The 20,704-nt window shown below is 39.8% G+C and overlaps 1 protein-coding gene across 3 annotated transcripts in view; it reads right to left on the bottom strand.

Moving 5' to 3' along the window:
- Positions 1-20,291, bottom strand: part of lamb2l (laminin, beta 2-like) — a 93,216-nt gene extending 72,925 nt beyond the window's left edge. The window contains exons 1-3 of one of the 3 annotated variants that reach the window (XM_032569017.1): positions 20,199-20,291; positions 20,085-20,122; positions 6,290-6,369 (exon numbers count right to left, since the gene is read on the bottom strand). In XM_032569017.1, coding sequence (XP_032424908.1) covers positions 6,290-6,353 — 64 coding nt within the window. In that variant the 5' untranslated portion in view covers positions 6,354-6,369; positions 20,085-20,122; positions 20,199-20,291. Of the gene's footprint in view, positions 1-6,289; positions 6,370-7,913; positions 8,040-20,084 lie in introns of those variants that run through there. The other 2 variants (XM_032569009.1, XM_032569026.1) reach the window with 2 other exon arrangements.
- Between the last annotated feature and the right edge of the window lie 413 nt (positions 20,292-20,704).

Consider the following 20,704-nt stretch of genomic DNA (forward strand, 5'->3'; position numbering starts at 1 on the left):
CTGCCACAAAAAACATTTTCCTTAATTAAATCACTCAAGTCCATCTCATCACCTCATGTCTTACTATTTTAAGTTTCATGATGAACTGAACATCAACATACTAAGTTATGTAGCTTTAAAGAAGCTTCATGTCTTCTTTCAGAGAAGGCATGAAGCAAAGAATTGCATACGATGGAATATCTTCAAAGCATTTCATCTGTTGATTTGGAGACAGATGAATAGGAAGTCAGGCATGCTGAGGCATGATGGGAAAGTCATGGATGGTTTCAAATGGAATCAAAAGTATCTTCTGTGAAAAAAATGAAATACTGTAGCACTATCTCTGCTCACTAAGAGCATCTCTCCTCAATGTGGTAGTGAGAGTTGCTTTCCAATGTGTCATTTATTTTTAATTAAGATAACACAAGTAGCATGAAACACTTTTTATGAGATGATATCAGTGTTTTTTGTTTGTTCCTTCTGTTTTTATTGTACTTAATTCCTGGTATTATCACCTTTCATCCTCAACACTTTATGTCTCTCAATGTGCATTACCTCCTATAATTCCATTCTCTTTTCAGATGGATAGAGTGAATAAGAAATACAAAATACTTTTAAAAAAAAACTTTAACAGCAACTGTATGAATTCTAGAAAAGATTTAGTTCTTTTCTCATTCTCCCCTTGTTCTGCTACATCCTAGTAGCCAAAACATTGGCTTGTAGAACTTGTGGATACAAATGTTATTGACATTATGGGCTCCATCCATCCATCCATCCATTTTCTGTTCACCCTTTGTCCCTAATGGGGTCGGGAGGGTTGCTGGTGCCTATCTCCAGCTACGTTCCAGGCGAGAGGCGGGGTTCACCCTGGACAGGTCGCCAGTCTGTCGCAGGGCAACACAAAGACATACAGGACAAACAACCATCCACACACACACTCACACCTAGGGAGAATGTAGAGAGACCAATTAACCTGACAGTCATGTTTTTGGACTGTGGGAGGAAGCCGGAGTACCCGGAGAGAACCCACGCATGCACAGGGAGAACATGCAAACTCCATGCAGAAAGACCCCGGCCGGGAATCGAACCCAGGACCTTCTTGCTGCAAGGCAACAGTGCTACCAACCGCACCACTGTGCAGCCCATTTTGGGCTCCATTATAAAAATTACATACTGTTCTTTTGAAATGACTGATTCATTTTCTTTTTCACTTTTTCCCAATAACTGCCCTCCATAACCTACCCAACTGATTTTCACAGCCTACAGAAGGTATTAAGAGATAGAGCGTACAGGCAGGGCTGACTCTGCTGAACCCTCAGTAGCCAATAAATATATATTTTTTATATATATATATATAATTTTGCTGATGGCCTTTAATTATTAGTAGTTTTGACAGAAAAGAGGTCAAAGTCAGTAGAGGTACACATGCAGTAAAAATGGGAACACCTTCTGTAACTCTCTTAAAGAGGCAGTATTACATATTGTCCAGCCACATAGTGCCATTCCATAGCTCAATAAAGTAACTATGTTGCCTTCGGTTGTTATAAAAACGCTGAATGTATCAAATATGACTTAAAAGAAATTTGACTTCCTGATTAAATGCCTTGAAATTGGGCTTCTGTTTCTTTGAAAACTCCTGCTCTTTCTGACACTCCTCTGTTAACCCTTTAACAATGTTTTTACCAGCGTTTCACTGAGAAGCAGCTCATATAATGAGCTCAGACAATTCCCAGTTCCACCAGGTGTTTGCTAATTACTGCTGGCTAATCTGAAAGAGCTGGACAGGGGCGTCATGGACAAGTGAGCTCTGTGAGGCAGAAGCTGCTGTGAGGAGGAGCTTTCTCCTCGAAGGTGGAACTAGGCCCACCCAGGTGTGTTCCACCGGGAGAGAGGCAGGGCGGCATGAACAAGTCAGCAGTCTATCACAGGACAACACAGAGACACACAGGGCAAATAACACACTGTGGAGGGAAGATGAAGAACACTTGCAAACTCCACACGGAACGAGTCCAGGATGGGATCAGACTGGGATAGGACTTTCTTCCTGCAAGGCAACAGCGCATGCACTGCAGCCTCTGTGTTTTTATGTTATTGTAAAATATGAAGAACCAAATTTACTCATGAAGGTCACACATTGCTAGCAGCAAATCCTTAGAAACTTTTTAAATGCGCTGTGGGAGCCTTTATGTAACTTGGTACTGGATAAATAAAATTAGCTGAATTAAAACAGCCTCTTTTCAAATGTGTTATGAATGAATTACAGTTGCAAAGCATTTGGAGCATGCAAAAACGCAGCCTATAGTCAATATTGTAAATTTACATGGGAAGCTTTTCTTTTAGCAACTAGATAAGCCAGGAGAAAAAGCCAAATCTGATTGGAGATGTTTGAAAATTAGGAGAACTAGATGTATCAGCATGTCCCTCTGGAGAGAGATTCTTCTTTTATGAAGAATCTAAGCAGGACTTTATAAAGCTGTGGACGTCAAGTGACAAGTATTAAAACACTAAAGCAGTGAAACTCATAAAAAAGACTCGTACTGTTCATGCAGTTCAACAAAAAGAATGATATTCTGAAATATATTCTTTCTAATCCTGTGAAATGTTATAGACAAATGTCTATGGGATGCCGTTTAAGTTACAAAGTGAAAAACAGTAATATTTAGAAAAATGGGGATAATTTGTCAAAGTATTATTTTCACCATGTTATTTATTCATTAATAGATGTCACAGTTTCAAGCTAAATATTTAGCTACAAACTAAATATTCATCTACAAGCTAAATACTTATTAGTTCAGCTATTGACCCTTTGCACGTGACGTCAAGCTCTTCAGGACGCAGCCATAACGGGCGTCAAAACAACCTATGCACTCCTTTAAAACCTGTCAATAAGCAGATAGCTAGTAGCCTAATATCACTTCTATTTATTCGAGTTCATTTTAAAAATGGTCATAGGATGCACAAACAGACAAAGATGCAGCTTTGCATCAGCACCAGCTGTAAATCATAAAGTTTTAGCTCTGAGCTAAATTTAGCTCTGAGCTAAATATTCACATCCAATAAGCAGATGTGTATTTCCAAAATAAAAGCTGGATCTTCCAAACCTCTTTATAGTCCTCCAAAGTTATTGTCTGTGGAATGTTTTAATCTCTTTTACAACACTGAATAAAGAATTTCTCCCAGCCATTCAGAACAAACACAAACACACACCCATGCACGCGCACACCCACACACACAATTGTAAATGCCTTGGCTGGTGTTCAAGTACAAGGTTCAATGTGAAGGATTTTCTGAATTCCTGTGAAACCTCAGCAGTGGCCGACTGACTGGAATGACTAACGTTTTTGAGTCACCTTTCAGGAAGTAGGATCAATTCCACAACATTGGGCAACAGTGTGCCCCAACTTCATGAGCTATCTATTTCAAATGTAATAACGACAAAAGACGACAAAAATCTGAGAAATATACTGACTGCAGCCAAGAGACACCAAGGCCAAGCAGAAAATACAACTCAGTGCAGCTATGAGACTTCAACAGAAAGCACAGATACAAGAAAATCATAACAAGGTCAGTTTCAATCTTATCAGTGTTGAGGCTGGAAGTATCGGGCCTTGGTCCCTCCCTTCTATTCAAACAACCCCGACAAAGATTACAGAGCTTGATTGAGAGCTGCAGCAGAGTGTCACCTGACCTCACTCTATAGGTATTACTTTACACAACAGGTTCATTCTCTGGTCAGACTACCCAAGTAAAGCTCCATAAAAATTCCACACACAAAAATATTCCAATCCCTGAAGATAAAAAAAAAAAAAGTAGATTTTTTTTTTTTTTTGTTTGGTCTATTGTGTCCCCTTTTTCACACAGCAAAGAAGACAAGCACCGAGATTACGATGTTTATAAATAAATAATAAAAAGTATGCTCAAAACAAGCACCAGAGAGAAGAAGAGAAGCAGTGGCCAATACTAAAAGTATCCTGAAGGCAAGAATTTCTTTTTATCTTGGCAATTAATTTAATTTCTGATTTAGTGCTTCCATTACTTCTGTTTGTTTTGCATCATTTCAATTTTTCACCACCACACAGGTTGTTACTGGTGATAGAGACAGTGATAGGGGTATCCTTCAGATGTGTTGTGATCTGTCTGTGCTCCTCTGTCTAGACACGTACCCCTCAGCTTTTCTCATAAATTAGCCTCAGTTTTAATCACCGACTGAGTTTATGTTTCGACACAGACCACACACTTGCTGAACGTATGCCTATATTAGAAGCTTCGTGTCTGTTTTTGTCTAATGGATTTCTTCAAATCTGCTAGACCGAGACATATTTGAATAGTGTTTGAGGAGGTAATTACGAGGCTAAACCACTGTGAAACTCCCATGAAGCTATTTTTATTCTTTGAAGCGAATTTCTAGCCTCTGAGCCATCGGAAATGGCTTCAGGTTCAGAATTGTTAGTTTATTCTAACAATAGAGATTGTGGTTCTCTGCTTGGTTAGAACATTTCTTCTGTTGTGATCACATTGCTGTCGGATCATGAAGCGGGAACAGAAAAATGGTAAATGGATAAATACACAGCCTGACCGAAAAAAAAGTGTCAACTGAATTTAACTGAGCAAATAGGTATGAGCTTTCTATTGGATAGATACTGCATAGGCAATTGTCTTCCAGCTGGTGCAACGAGAAGCTTTTCATTTCTTAAACAACCATGTGGAAGAACACAACCTGGCTAGAATCATTTCCACACACAATGTGAAGGGTACTCAAGAGGTTGGGACTAAACTGTTGTAGTCATAAGAAAACCACCGAATACTGAAGCTAACTGGATAAACAGGCTGCAATTAGCAAGGAAACATAAAGGCTGGACTTTAGAGCGATGGAAGAAGGTCTGATGAGTCCAGATCGACCCTCTTCTAGAGTGATGGTGACATTGCGATAAGAAGAGAGGCAGATGAAGTGGTGCAGCCGTCGTGTTTAGTGTCTACTACCACTAGGAATGAGCAACCCACTGTGATCTGGGGTTGCTGCAGGTGGGCAGGTCCAGGTTCAGTAACATTATGACGTCAGCTGATTATCTAAACATACTGGATGACCAGGTTAGTCCATCAATGGATCTTTCTTCCCTGATGGGACTTGGACATCTCTGAGCTAAATTTAGCATTCCAAAATGACAGTGCCAAGCTTTATCGGGCTTAAACTGTGGATCAGTCACCAGAATCCAGAGCCCGATTGAGAATCATTGGGATGTTCTGTAGATGACTTTGTGCAGTTTAAAGAGTTTTTTTTCTATCATTTCTTTTCTGAATGGTCTAAAATACATAAAGACTTTTTCTACCTAACTTTTCATATTAGGCAAAAAGGATTTGGAGGTCAAAACGAACTCTAAGTAGCTGTTTAATTGTAGTTTGTCTCCAGCAGTGTGCTTGAGACCATCTGGTCTGTCAGAGTAGCACGTGCCACTGGAACATATCCACCCAGGAAAAGTTACACATAAATACCCCCTAAGGCATAAGCCTTGTGTATACAGCAAGAATGCAAGAACGGAGGAAAAAGTCACTCATCAGAGGCTCAATTCCAGGTGTCAGAGGCTGGACAGAACTTCTGGTTCTTTAGCTACTCTATACTCACAAAACAAAGATTGTTCCAGGTATCTGCACCAACGTTCTTTGAACTAAAGTCCAACTTTATTGGACTTTACCAGTATAAGTGTCATTAAAGTTCACTGCTTCTATTCTTACACAAATGCAGACTTCTTCTATCTAGTTAAAGATTAATATAAAAGCTGAAAGAAAAGGCAAGTGTGTGCAGGTGAGTTTGATCAGGTGAGCTCAGGTCTTCAGGTCTGATCAATCCATGTGTTCTTCAATAGGACACATGCAATGTTCAATTCATCAGGTAAAGCACAGATTAAAATCAGCATTAGTGGTGCAAAATATATCAGCATCAACATCAGTATCGACCGAAGGGGGAAGGGAGGGAGTTGACCATGTGGTATTTGTTTGGTCATCTCACAGTGATAGTGACGCAGTGCAGGTTGTGTGGTTGTTTTTCACAGAGTGAGATGGATGGATTAATATATATGACATATGTCAATATCGGTTGTTGTTCATATCAGCAACATTAATCTCGGACATCAATACTGACCCAAATTTTCATAACAATGAATCCCTAATCAGGATATCTTATCTTTACACTGGATATAACATCTGAACGGAAAATCCCAACACAGTGGCACCAGTGTCACAATACGCAGTCACAAAAAGTTCAGATTTAAGAGCAAACCTAAAATAGTGTCAAACATTTATGAATGCAACTCACCCAGCACCAGAAGGCTCAAATGAATCATTTTGATGGGCATCTCGATGGCCAAGAGGTTGGACATCTGACTGTCTCTCTGTCTGCAAAACACACAAATAAAGCAATAAAGTAAAGAAATACAAAGAAAAAAAGGATAAAGCAAGTGAAAGTATTTTTTTTAATGGTTTAGTTTTTTTTTAATTCAGAGTTGCTGAAACTAACGTTCGTGGTATGAGATAACTTGAATGTATATTAAAATGTAAAAAGTGAAGAGATGATCCATATATTATCTATAGGTGCTCATCCTTGCGGGGCCATGGAGGGTCAATGCTGCTTTCTGAAACATTGGGTGAGTTGTCATTGGTACTGCCTGGACAGAAAGCTAGTCCATCACACGGTAACACCGAGATGCACAAGAAAAACAACCATACACTCACTCACACCTAAGGACTATTTAGAGAGACCAATTAAATGCAGGAAGAAGGCAGAGTGCTCAAAGAGAATCCAGCCCTCAGATTGAGGGACAAACTCAAACCACCAAATATGAAAAATTCAACACCTTGAAATTGGGCCTCAGTCTCTTAAAAAATCCTGCTCTTCCTGAAACTCCTGTATTAAACTTTTAACAACGTTATTACCAGCGACACACTGAGAAGTAGTTTGTATGATGAGATCAGCAGATGTGCAGTTCCAGCTGCTAATTGCTGCTGGCTAGTCCGAAGGAGCTGAGTGGGGGAGGGCAGCTTTGTGAGGCAGAAGATTTGAAATTGCAGCTCTGAGCTGCGTCCCCAAAAAGAGGAGGAGATGCACCTTTGGTTCCTCAAGCCGTTTTGCACAGCTTGAATAGTTGCCATGGATATTAAAGGATTTCTCAAATATGAATGAACGGAACAATGCAACATTCCGTGTATGATTTTGATGAGGGAATAACATTATAGCATGATGTAAAGCTCAACAAAGTCTATTTTACATATTACTGCCCCTTTAAACTAATTTGAACTGAACTAAATTGAAAAATGACATAAAACTATATTTTACTCATGACCAATGAAGAGACATCAATTTTGATCTCGAGCAACAGCAAATTACAATGCATACATGTCATTACTTTGTAGGGTGTTTTATATAGCTTAAAGGTTCCTGATTGTGACAGCAGAAATAAAGTAGACCACTACTTAATGAGTGTGACCCTGTTGTAAACTCTACCTCCCCTCCTGCTAAACACACTGTGTGTGAACTGCATCAGGATCAAAGAATGACAGAACCTGTCTGTGATAATAGGCACCAGGGGCTCCAGAGCCATAATCCCATTATGATATATCCATTTTCTATAATTCCTTTAATTAAACAGCAGAGATTAGTCAAGATATACCATTTGATATAATAACTGCCCAAGCCAGTAACTAAGCAGCTGAAGTAAAGAAAAAAAAGAAAGTAGTTCCTCTGTGAAAGCACTATTGTTAAATTTTAACAGCTACATGGTTAAAAGTTTACAGTTTAGCTCCACGTGACGTAAAGGAGTGGCGACAGCACCGGGTCACGTTTTAACCCTGAACTCACAGCATCAAGCTGCAGAAACGACAGGAATACGGAAGGTTTAGCAGATCTCCACATAAACATCAGCAACAAGTGAGACCATACTCACACAGCGCTGGGTCACCCCACTCTGCCCTGCGTGGTCAGGAGCTCTCCCTGTGTGTCTCTGCAGCCCTCCGTCTCTTCAGACTACGGCCTACCAGTGCACGTGTGCAGGTCCTGGAACCCGGCATGCGTGCATTTACGCGTGCATGAACATGCGCCCCAGAATGTGCAAAACCAACTTCAGAGCATAACTGGTGGCAGCAATGTAAAAACAGAGGGAATGCCGCTAGCCAATGGGAGCACAGGGTGCCGGACGGGAACCCCTTTATTCGTCTCCTCCCAACACTAACCTCCCCACCGCCCCCCACCCGGCTCATCACTGGGGCACAGGCGGCTATTCTTATTCTAATTTCTCTGTCAGTCTCTGGGCCACTGCCTGAAAGAGGGGAACGGTCTCCAGGCCTTTGGAATGCACCACCCTTTTCTTCTGGACACTCGGGGAGAGCGAGGCAGAGGAGGCTTGAGGAAAACAGAGAGAGGAAGTTAAAGGAAGAGAGGAACAGAGAATAAAAGGAGGAGGGGAAACTAAAAGCAAAACTAGAATTAGAGAAGATAAAAAAGAAGAATTACACTACTGAGGGCAAGGAAGGTGAGCCTCAGTCACAGTCTTAAGTCTTTTAGAGCCTCCAACAGGTTTTACATTTGACTCCATCCATTGTCCTATTTACAACTCTGACCAGGTTCCAACAAGAAAAGTATTTCCACAGCATGATGCTGCCAACATCATGAATCATTGCTGGAATGGTATGTTCAGGTTTATTTTCAGTGTTACTTTAATTAGTGTTTGCCTAAGTTTAGGTAGCATTTTGTATGTTCAGTGCCAAAAATCGTCCATAAAATTGTTCACTTCTAATGCAGATTTAAATTTCAAATATGTTTTTATTCAACTGTTTCTGATAGGAAGTATAAACAAATAATATAAATTAGGTAATAAATACAGTTGAAGTTAATGTAACAAAAAGACACATACACATTTTTCTCACTTATCCCAGTTATATTAGGTCAAACCTCTCTAGTTACAGGTCAGTTAGAATTACCTAAATTATTTCAATTTGCTAAATGCCAGAAAACTTGCCGAGAGCATTTTTTTTTAGAGATTTTTTGTAACTTTCCTTGATTTCAAATATTTACATACATTTGGTGAGCGTTAAGGAAAACTGTCTTCTAAACTGTATGACTTGGGTCAAACCTTCTTGGTTCTCTTCCACAAACGTCTGATAGGTTAAGTGACACATTGCAGTTAATTGGAAGAAAACCTGCACAGCTGAAGGAGCTGTGCATCAGCAAACACTGGATGCACACGTGTTTGCTGGATAGTCTGAAGGAGCTGAGTGGGGGAGACGTAGAGGAGGGCTGCTCTCCTCCTTGAAGGCGGAGCTAGGTCCACCCATGTGTTTTTCACAGATGAACAGTTGCCATGGGAGATTTAAGGATTTCTTAAGCATGCATTAAAAAAAAAAAATCAAGGCAACACTCCTGGTATGTTTTTTATAACATGATGTAAAGCTCAAAAAAGTTAATTTTACATAATACTGGCCCTTTAACAGATTGCTACCAGGTAGCTTTATCTACACATTCTGCCACAACCGGCCCTTTGAAGACATTCAAAGGGTCGGTGATCTTGATTTGGCCCGAGATAAAAATGAGTTTGACACGCCTGTCTTAGAGGCTGAAATGCCTCCCTGCCATCATCTTAATTTTTAGGACCATCCAGCGGCTTTATCAGTTAACTGAGGGTAACTTTCCAGAAAATACAAACAGTTGAAACTTAAAGTAGGTGAGTTTAAGAAACAGCTGGCTGAAAGCAAATGATTTTGCTTAATTATTCTTTCTCGCCGATATGTGGCTAAACTTGTTTCAGCTGCTCTTAAAGCTGCATTCACTTTCCTCAAAACAAAGTTAACCTGAACACCCAGTCAGAAAGCAAGGTCAGCTCTTTACAAATGTCAGTAAGCCAGTTAGATAGTTGCTGCCTCAAGCTACACAAAACAAACAGAATAAAGACTAAAGACTCAAAAAATACATCACTTATTACTCTTTACAGTTAGACTGTTTTTTGGCATAAGCATTAAATAATTACAAAAAGTTGTTGCAGATCACCTGAGCTGTCTGGTAAACACCAAATCTGTTGAGGTCAATTGCATGACCTTGGTTAGATGAATTGATTAGACTGGCAGAATGGTGCAAGTTTGTTCACATGTGCTTAGTATATTGCAGTATGTGTTGCTGCAATCAATCAAATTTTATTTGTATAGCACATTTCAGCAGCAAGGCATTTCAAAGTGCTTTACATCATATCAAACACAGAAACACAATGCAACATAGAATCAACAATCAAAACACGACATTAATTCAGGTTCCATCAATAAATTTGTAATTGATTACGTTTCAAATACAATCCTAAACAGGTGGGTTTTTAGTCGAGTTTGCATCCATAAAGGTTTACCTGTTACATTCCTACTGTGTTATATGGAACAAAATACCTATTGCTATTTTTATTCCCCCTCACGCTCACAATCACACAGTTTAAAACGATGTAGACAGCATTTTAATGGACTTCTGGCACAAGGCTCCGTACACCTCTTTCACGGAATTTCGAGCAGGGACTCCGCAGTGCAATGCATCATCATGTTGTGGGTGTGCAATTAAGCAGAGAACTGGGGGGGAAAAAACGATAGGCGAGAACAAAGCAGCACATTCTGCTCTGTAGCGATGTGACCTTTGGCATCGATTAAAGTGGGACATGGAGGCTCAATGTGCCACTGAGCAAACACAGAGGAGGAGAGAGAAGCTGTCTACACAAGCTCTGCACATTAGCAATGGAATTATCTCACTGTATTGAAGTTTTATGTTTCAGCAATATATCAGGTGACCTCAAAGAGTCTCAGGTCTTATTCAAAGACACTGCAGTAACAAATCTTAGGAGTTTTTAGTTGAGGGTTAAGCTCTATTTCAGCAATGCCCATCCATCCATTCATTGTCTACACAGGTTATACCTGCCGCTGCCTAACTACCGCAGTCAATGGGTGAGAAGTGAACCCAGTAGGGCAGGAGAAGCGGCTCTATCGTCTATCGATGTTATTTGCGGATGTTGATTGTGCGTCAGATTTACATGCGAATACAAAGATTCCAGTTCTGGACTTTTGTATGTAAAAAAAAAAAAAAAAGCCAATAAGTGCATTCACAAACTTAACACTTTAATTTCTATGTAAGTACCTAATCAAAAGTAACTCGTTGAAGTCCCAGCCCTACATTTAAAGGGGCAGTATCATGTAAAATTTACTTTTTTGATCTTAATTATAATGTTATTCCTTCATTAAAATCATACCTGGAGTGTTGCCTTGATTCTTTTATGGTGGTTTAAGAAATGCTTTAATCTCCATGGCAACCATTCAGCTGTGGAAAACGCCTTGGTGGATTGATCGCAGCCTTCCTCAAACCTTCAGTTTCCAAGCTTCAGAGCTTCTGCCTTACAGAGCAGCCCCTCCCCTCTGCAACTCACCCCTTTAGCTCCTTCAGACTAGCCAGTAGCAATTAGCAGAACTGCACATGTGCTGAGCTCAATGTACAAGCTACTTTTCAACTAAATTCTCAAGGAAGGGTTAATAGAAGATCCATGTGATGACTTCCTGAATGCAGAGTGCCAAAAAGAGCAGAAGTTTCTAAAAGAGACAGAGGCCCCATTTCAAAGCATTAATTACTTACTTTAATTTATTTTAAGTCATATTTGATTTACACAGCATTTTTATAACAACTCAAGGTAACATAGTTCCTTGATTGCGCAATAAGACGATACTATGTACCTGAAAAATACATAACACTGCACCTTTAACACATTAGTCAAAAAATGCATCTTGAAGAGAAAGAAAACATGAACATGTCACACCTAAATACAAATGACAGATCTATGAAAAAAAGTGTGGCATGCTATTCTTCTTAACAGTTTGTTTTAAATTACGTCACAACCATGTACAAAATGTGTTGCCTTAAAAAGCAGCATCACCTACTTCTGCTCAGAATGAATGACCTTACTGACTGAACTCCAGTTATTATTCTGAACACCCACCTTTAATAAATAAGTCAGTTATTCGAAATCAGCAGCATACATGTCATAACTGTCGAGTTTTTACAATGCCTACAAGTGTAATATTTGCAATGTAAGAAAATAACTTATCGTAAAAACAGTGGTGGACATGTACTGAAGACAGTGGTATTTCACTGCATGCAGGCTAAACCTTTAATCGACAGAATAATATATAAAAGTATGGAAGATGACACTTAACGTGCGAAGACATCAAAATTACAAGAGCACCAGGTTTCATTCTGGGAACTTTAGCAAGCACTCAATCTCAGCAAGAAGGTGAAGCAAAAACCAGTTGAAGGTTCAATGCCATAGTTGTGGCATCTGCAGCGGGCTCAGACAAAGCAAGCTAATCTCAAGACTCTAGTCCAAACAAACCACAGGCACCACATCCATGAACAGCATAACCCGATAAGGTTGGCTCTGTGTGCGTCTCTCTCTTCTGAGCTTGTCTGCAGAATTAGCAAATGAATGTACTGAAAATACTCTGCAACTGAAGAAACTGTCAAGGTACGGTAAAACAAGGCTGGGCAGGAAGTGGGATCAGATCCTGCAGATGAGATCATACTGGAAGTTTGCCCTTTTTTTTACAGGGAGATGACTCACTTCCCTGGAAACTTTAGATTTTAAGTAAGGGTCTATATTCTCCGTTGTACACACAGACATGGATATTTCCAGTTGCTAACTGAATTATTTTTGACAATTGTAAATTCTGCTGAAAAAGGCCAACTCTGATCATTTTGTCTTAGTTATTTAAAGGGGCAGCACATAGTGCCAGTCTGTAGCACAATCAAGTAACTACGTTAACTTCAGTTGTGACAAAAATGTTATAAATATCAAATATAACTTCAAAGAATTTTGACTTCTTGATTTAACACCTTGAAATTGGGCCTCTGTCTCTTTAAAAAGAAAAATCCTGCTCTTTCTGAAGCTCCGCCTTCAGGAAGTCCTCAACATGGCTCCTCTATTAACCCTTTAACAACATTTTTACCAGCGTTTCACTGAGTAGTATAACGAGCTCAGGAGATGTGTAGTTCCACCAGGTGTTTGCTAATTACTGCTGGCTAGTCTGGAGGAGCTGAGTTGGGGAGTTGTGGGTGAGGGGCGCTCTGTGAGGTGGTGGCTGCTTGGAAGCTTGGAAACTGCAACTCTGAGGACAAGCTGTGCCTCGAAGATGGCACTCAGTTTACCCAGGCATTTTGTACAGCTGAATGGTTGCCATGGAGATTAAAAGATTTCTCAATTTTGCATGAAAGAATCAAGGCAAGACTCCCGGTATGTTTTTGATGAGGGAGTAACATCATAACATGATTTAAAGCTCAAAAAGTCCATTTTACATACTGCCCCTTTAACAGTAAATTCTGGTATGCAGTTGCCCTACAGATACTGGGTGACGTCACCTCTGCTCCTAATATAAAGAAATATTAAAATCAATCAAATGTTTAGAGTGATGTTAATTATTCTGAGCTAAAATCTCAATCAGCTGAAATAAAATTCAGCAGGTCAAAGTTTTGTAGGAGTCAGGTGTCTAAAATCGGACATTAAACTTCGATCGGTGTATCTCTAATTGACGTTACAACCAGAGACGTGATAACAGACATGTGCATCAGACGTGTTTATCCATAACTATTACTGTTGGAGCCTAATAAGAATTAGATTAATTTATTTTTTGCTAAACTATTAATGTTACAGATCCAAGACAATGCGAATGGTAGATCTATTGTTGTTTATTTATTTATTTGTTTTGCTTAGACCCTCCTCCTTGTCAGTCAGCCTCCTGCTGTGATTGATTTGATTGTTTGGTGAAGGAGTGAAACAGTTTCTCTACCACAAATTTAACGTTTATATTTACATTTTTTTGTATGTAGTCAACTCGGAGAATGTTTCTGTTATTTTTGTAAGTAAAGAAAATACCCTTTTTCAAACCAGAAAACGAGTGCTTTTTATTTTGAGTGAGTCGAAAGCCTCCTCCTGAGAAACTACTCTGGCATTTATGGTTTTTGGACGTTATTACGATGCAAGAGTAGCCACAACAATTATTGAATTGATGATCAAAACATTTAGAGCAATACATGGTACAACATGTTGTACCGCTGCTTTCACTGTCCGTTAAAATAAAAAAAAATAAGGACTGAATGATGAACATAAGAGCTGGCATGCACAATCACTTGAAGCAAACAATGGGTTTCCAAGCAACAAAGTCTCATCTGAAAGTAAACGATAATATGAAGAAAACACAGCCATCTGTCTACGGGACCCAAGGGATTTTACCCATCTCCACAACATCACAATTGAGGAAAACCAAGAAATTCCTCTTTCAAGCTGCTATTAATCCATTTACCCAGACCATTAAGTAGCATATTGCTTTTGTCTTCTGTTGGACATCTTGGGAAATCTACAGAGGGATAATTCAGAAAGCATCAAACTGCCTAAACCAGTGAAGTCCAAACTGTTAAAAAATTTGCAAATTTAAAATACTCAAAGGTCATCTTTGTTTTCCGCTTCCAATTAAGAAAGCAATATCATTTTAGTGTGAATTCTTTATCTTTTAAAGTAAAAGTGCAATATTTTTTTAATAAAACAGACCAGACAAGAACAAATGATTGTAGGTCTGAAAAACTCTTCCGCACATTTGTTTTCATAAAGCGGTACAGTCTCCTAACTTTCCGGGTCACGTGTTTTTCTATTTTGTGGGCCTACAAGTTGCTGTCAATATATTACCAGCAATAAAATCAACAACTTTCTCAGAAGATCCTTGCTATAGTCAGCCACATTTTATGAATGCGTAGGCCTAATTGTAGACTCAGTTCGATTGGGGACCAAAATTGCAACATTTGTTCCATTTTCAGCTGGTGCAGTTCACGTTCACACTGCACTGTGTCAAACCAACCAAACCCTTTCAGAAACCTGCTCAACGCCCCTCCTTTGGTGCTGCTGCACCAAGAACCTCAGGAAATGACATGGAAACCTCTGAAGAAGACACTGAGCACAACTTCCTCATTCACTACATGTAAACAAAAATTGGACGGCGTTAAGATTTTAGCGATTGTAAGATTTCATTTTGTCTTTGGCAAAAGACCATTCTGTCCTCACACAGGCGTGCTGGACTGCGTTAGACCAGTGTTTCCCAACCCTGGTGCAGGACAAGGCACACTGTCCTGCATGTTTTAGAGGTTTCCCTGCTTTAATGTGCCTGATTCAACTGATTGCAGTTCAACAAACGCCTGTTAATCAGTCATCAATTGAAATCAGCTGGACTGAAGCAAGGAAAAAAAAAACCCCGCTAGTCCCAATATCAAAAAGATACACATGGACATCTTGCATGTCTCAAGTACACACATTGCTACATAACACGTACTGCTACTTAGGCTGGACACGTTTAACATGGTTAAATATTACACAAAAACATAAATAGCAGACAAACTTAATTATTTTCTGGCAAACAATATTTGAGTACAATAACACTACTTAAGGACAAAGGTAACTTCAGGCTTGAAGAAAGACACGGTCACGTTTTACGCTGGACAGACTGAATTTGAACGAAAACAAAACCTAACTTACATCCTGCCACAAGGGGGTAGTAAAACAACAGAAAATGAATACGAACTTCTCTAAGAAATCTTTTAAGTATCACAATACAAAGACCATGAGCCGTTTCTCCTGCTTGTGCTAAGCTACCGTGCTTGCTTTGGTTGTATTTAACCAGAATGCGCTGCACTTCCTGCCTTTGGAGCAGTCTCCCGTCCGCTTGCTGATCACATACGCATTCAAACCGCATCACAGTTCACATCAACCCACCGGAGACCAAGGTTCGTAGGCAGACCAGAGTTCTATACTTTGGTTTGGTCCAGATCAGAGTTTGATTTCACATCCACAAGCAAACCAAATCTTCTAGACAAATGAAAGCGGCTTGAACAGGTCTGGTGTGAATGCACCCTAAGTCAAAAGTCACTGGAAGTTTTCTACAGAAAATACTATGATTTTAAAAAGACAGCAAAAAAAAAAAAAACACAACAAAAATTTAAAAAAAACATAGCAAATAAAAAAATGTGTTTTGTACTAAATATTTTCAAATTAATAAGATATTATTTTGTATAAATTTAATCCTAAAAAATGTATGCCTATCTGCACCATCTTTGCTGGAGGCATAAATTTGTTCTTGAACTGTGACTGTGGGCCAAATGAAATTATTGCAACGCTCACATGTTGGCCCCCAGCACACTTTGGACTCTTCTGGTTTAAGACGACATCTTTCAATGTAGAGAAACAGCTTCAAACCAAGTTCACCTGCTGGATGAAGGAGATCCTCAACTTATCTGAGGCAGAGTCCAGCCTCCTTATAGAGGAAATTCATCTCAGAGTTTTTGGAAACCTTTGTCTAAAATGAAGCCATTTCGAATAAAGATGGGCTAGTGAACCGTGAGCTTTGCCATGTTACTATTACAGAAAAACCAACAGAAAGAAACAAAAAAGGAGAACATAAAAAGGGCGTCGACCACCCAAACTCAGCGCAGCTAGATACATATTTCAGTTTAGACAAAGTGCCGACAAGGAAAAAGATTTCCTTCAAACATCTTCCTAATCCTCTGCACACATCAGTGGATCACTTCCTCGGAGCCAAAGGAAATCCCATAATTCTGTTGGGATGGTTGCTCAATGTCTGCTGGCATCATATAGCCTAGAAGGGCTATGTAAGAGAATTTAAAGATTTCAGAGAGAGTTTAGTCTCTCACTGAGCTGTACACAGTCATTTCCCTTGGAACTTCAAAGAAAGAAAGCTACATCTAACATCTCCTTCCGCTACCTCACGCCCACGAAGCCTACTCTATGCACACAGAAGAACTTTTACAGATTAACATACAGTATTTAGGAGGGATGTTCTGAAAGGAGGAGGAGAATTTAGTGACAGATTACAGACAAGATCGCCACCAAGAAATTCTTTGCTATAATGCATTCTCTTTGTATGAAACCAGCAATTTCAATAACCCTCCCCCTCTGCTACGCTACAGCATTCATGACAGAGCCTGTCATGAATGCTAAGCTAGTTAGCATAGCCACGGCAGACAAGTGGTTTTCCTGTAACGGTAAGTTGTTTCTCCGCCATTAGCACATTTAGCAGCATGTACTTGAGGTTGACTGACAGCACTAAGACCCTCCTCCTGGCTCTGATTGGCTGTTTTTGTTCGGGAGTGGTGCATTTCTTCAGATGGCAATAATAGAACTGGAAGGAGGTGGAGGACATTGATCTTTTCACTGATTATCTGTCTTATGACATGGTGACCGTTTTAACCCTCAGTTCTCCATCTGTCTGACCCAAAAAGGTTCTTGTAGTAAACTGCTGGAGATTTTAAAGACACTTGGAACATCAACAGACATTTACTGTTACTTTTGATGCTCTTTGGTATGCCTCATTTGTGCTGCTTTTTTTCTGCTGTGTTTTAGTTTATTGTTTGTGTGGAAAAAGTTACCACTGCACTGAAAATGAAACTTTGGATCTCATGGGACAAGGGGCTGGTTTTTACCAGGCTAATGTGAAATAAACACAATAAAATATCACAGTGCCAAAGAAGAAAAACAGCAATAATCTGAGAAAAGCAGCTGTTACTGCCCATCACTCTGGGAGGCTTTGAAAAGCCATTTATAAACCATTTAAAAAACAATCAAGTTCCAAGATTGTCTGGTATGAATTATGTTCATTGCACCCAAATGAACCACAAGACTTTTGGAACAATGCCTTTTGAACAGATGAGACTAAAATAAGGTGTGGCCAAAATGAACAGCAGAAAATCCATCATATGAGCTCAAATACTTTAAGCCCATTGTCCAGCATGGTGGTGGAGGGATGGTGATTTGGGATAGTTTGGCAGCAACATGACATGGGTACATTTCAGTCATTGAGTCGACAACAAGTTCCTTTATATCCCAACTTATTTTAGAAGCAAACGTGCAGCCAGTTGCCCTACAAGTAAAGCTCAGCCTAATTTAACATTGGCCCAGTCAAAGCCCAGACCTGAAACATATGAGATACTGAGGTGGGATCTTAGAACAGCTGTGCAGATGAAAACATTTCAGAAACTATTTTTATTTATGAAACTTCCTTGGCTTTCATTATGTTATCTATGAAACATAAGAAAATATAGTCAAAACCCAGCCAACTGGTGGTCTACATATATTAAAGCAGCCAGTCCGAAACATTTTCTGCTCATCCCCTGCACATGAGCAGTTGAACCGCTTCTCAACCTTTCGGGGATCTGGGCTGGAGTTGATCGGAGCGGAAGGGTCACAAACCAGATCCCTGAGCTGATTAAAGCCGCACTAAGCCCTGCACAGCCACACAAACACGCCTCACTACCCAGAGAAGTTGGTGAAACGAATGAGTAGTTGCAAGGTACAATATAACATTCTATTAAAATAAATTATATTTTCATTAAAAGGAGAATTTAGAATTTACACTAATTGTACAGATAATGACTTGAAATAACTTTAAGACAGAAAGTAACTGCTGTTTTATGTGGTGGGAATCTGTTTCAGCAACATGAATCCATCTAGAGAGGCACAACCAAACACCAACACTATGTTTTTTTAGTGACCCATTTAAGCAGAACATGTTCCTCAAATTTTCCGGTACACCTGGTTATTAATGACTTATCAAATAACGTTTTATTTCTTGTGGCAATGTTGGGGAGTTTCTCTGGTGATAAGGTGAGCAGAAGATGTTTAATGTTGCTGTAGCTGCAGATAATCCAGCTGCTGCTGCAAACACAGCGACAGGAAAGACATTTCAAAGGTTTCATACACCTGAACATATTGAGAATTATCTCACAATGAAAAACAGGCCTGATATATTTGATTTCTGGAGGTGGATGAAACACATTACTGTATTCAGGAGAACAAGCGGAGACTCGATATAAGCCGTGCTTTTGAGGAAATGAAAGCATTCCTGATGTTTTTTGGGCTTCACAATTAGGGTTAAGGTTTCACAAACAATCAGGCTTTACTTTGTCCTTAAAGACAGATGGCTTTACAGCAAAATATTTACTTATTGTAAATAGTTTATATATACATATATAAATATCAGTAAATTGATGATGAAGATGGTTTTATAGCTGATGCTGAACGGGCAGGTTGTGGAGAATACTGAACCAAGGTGGGTGTCAAGTATTCTTTCGCAGGTTTGATGTGGTCGGTACCATATTCTTTGCTTTTGATGATAATGGATCTGATGGTACTTTGGGGGATCGTCAGAGATTTAGATTTAGATCCTTGGTGTTCGTAGTGTTTGGTTAGCGGTGGTGTTCCAGCCTCTGGAGCCTTTCTACTGACAGACTGCACACAGGTGGACTTCATTTCACCAAACATGTGACTTCTGAAGGTTGCACCAGAACATTTTACAAGCTTGATACCTGAAGGGTTGAACATATATGTACTGTACATGCCAATTGTCGTGCTTTTACTTCACAGTGTTTATATATCAATTGGCTTTTATGATTTTAATTCACCAACCTAGAATATTTTGTGCAAATTAATCAAAAACACATTTAAATATAGCTTGTACCTTAGCAAAACACAAAAAAGAGAGGTGAAAATTTTCTCAAGGCACTGTACAGTAACTATTACTCAAAAATGCTTATAAAGGTGTGAAGCAGAAAAATACAGCGTATTTTATGATAGTGAGCTACTGTATATCTCTCCTTGTTGAGATGATTCTATTACTATGTACCACTTGTTGTCTTGCAGGATTTCGCCCAGTGAGCTAAAACCTCTCTTTGCACAATCAATGAATCGCAAAAACACTCCAAATAAAATTCTCTGACTATGTGCTTTAATTTTATGGCTGTACTTGGGAGTTTTATTGTATTTGGTTATGATCTGAAGAAAAAGCTCAAAACGTCCAGGAAGTGTAAATACTTTAACCCCACCAGGAATATAACTGATTTCTCTTCACGAAGGCCCACAGTAAGGAGACCTAAGCCGCAGACTCATCCTGCTCTTCCCAGCGGTCTGTTCATGTTGTGCATGTTGTGTTTCCTGGCTATCACACAGTAACAAACAATCTGACTGATAGGAAACTAAAACTAAACCCAGAAAACTCACCTGTTCTGCTGTGTGTTGGACCCCTCTGCATCAGCCAGCTGGGCAAAAAAAAAACACACACAGTCAAACTTTCTTTCTTTTGCTTTCCTGTCTCTTACGCACACAGAAACTCACTCTGTTCCACACACTCCGACATGCCCCGTCCCGCCGGGGCAGCACGCCAGTGTGAGCTCAGTCTCCGGTTCCGCTGAGGAGGGGAAGGTGGAGGGATGGGCCCCGACTGCAGGAGGAGGGCCCATCGGTTCGTCAGGTAGCCACCACCCACGATCATGCCGAGCCCACTGAACTCGGTCATCTGCAGAAATTCGTCAGCGCTCAACCAGAACCAGTCTTTCATTGTTTGAACTTGAACTTGTGAGGAAAAAGAACAGAAAGCATTCACACACAGAGTTCTAAAGATGACCTTTCACATGGAAATAGAAGGGAATGTTTTTATTCACGCATATATCTCAATGGGGACGGGATTAATAATCACTACTGCTAAATAACATTCTCCTCCTGCTGGGGGCTCCGGAGCTGATGCCGCCCCTTGTGGTGGTCTAAGGATATAGCAACCTCACTACAAACTTTTCAGCCCTGAATGATTCCGGTCTGAATTTTTGAATGATTTTTGATTCAGT

Source organism: Xiphophorus hellerii, chromosome 1 (genome assembly GCF_003331165.1).
Source record: "Xiphophorus hellerii strain 12219 chromosome 1, Xiphophorus_hellerii-4.1, whole genome shotgun sequence".
NCBI lineage: Eukaryota > Metazoa > Chordata > Actinopteri > Cyprinodontiformes > Poeciliidae > Xiphophorus > Xiphophorus hellerii.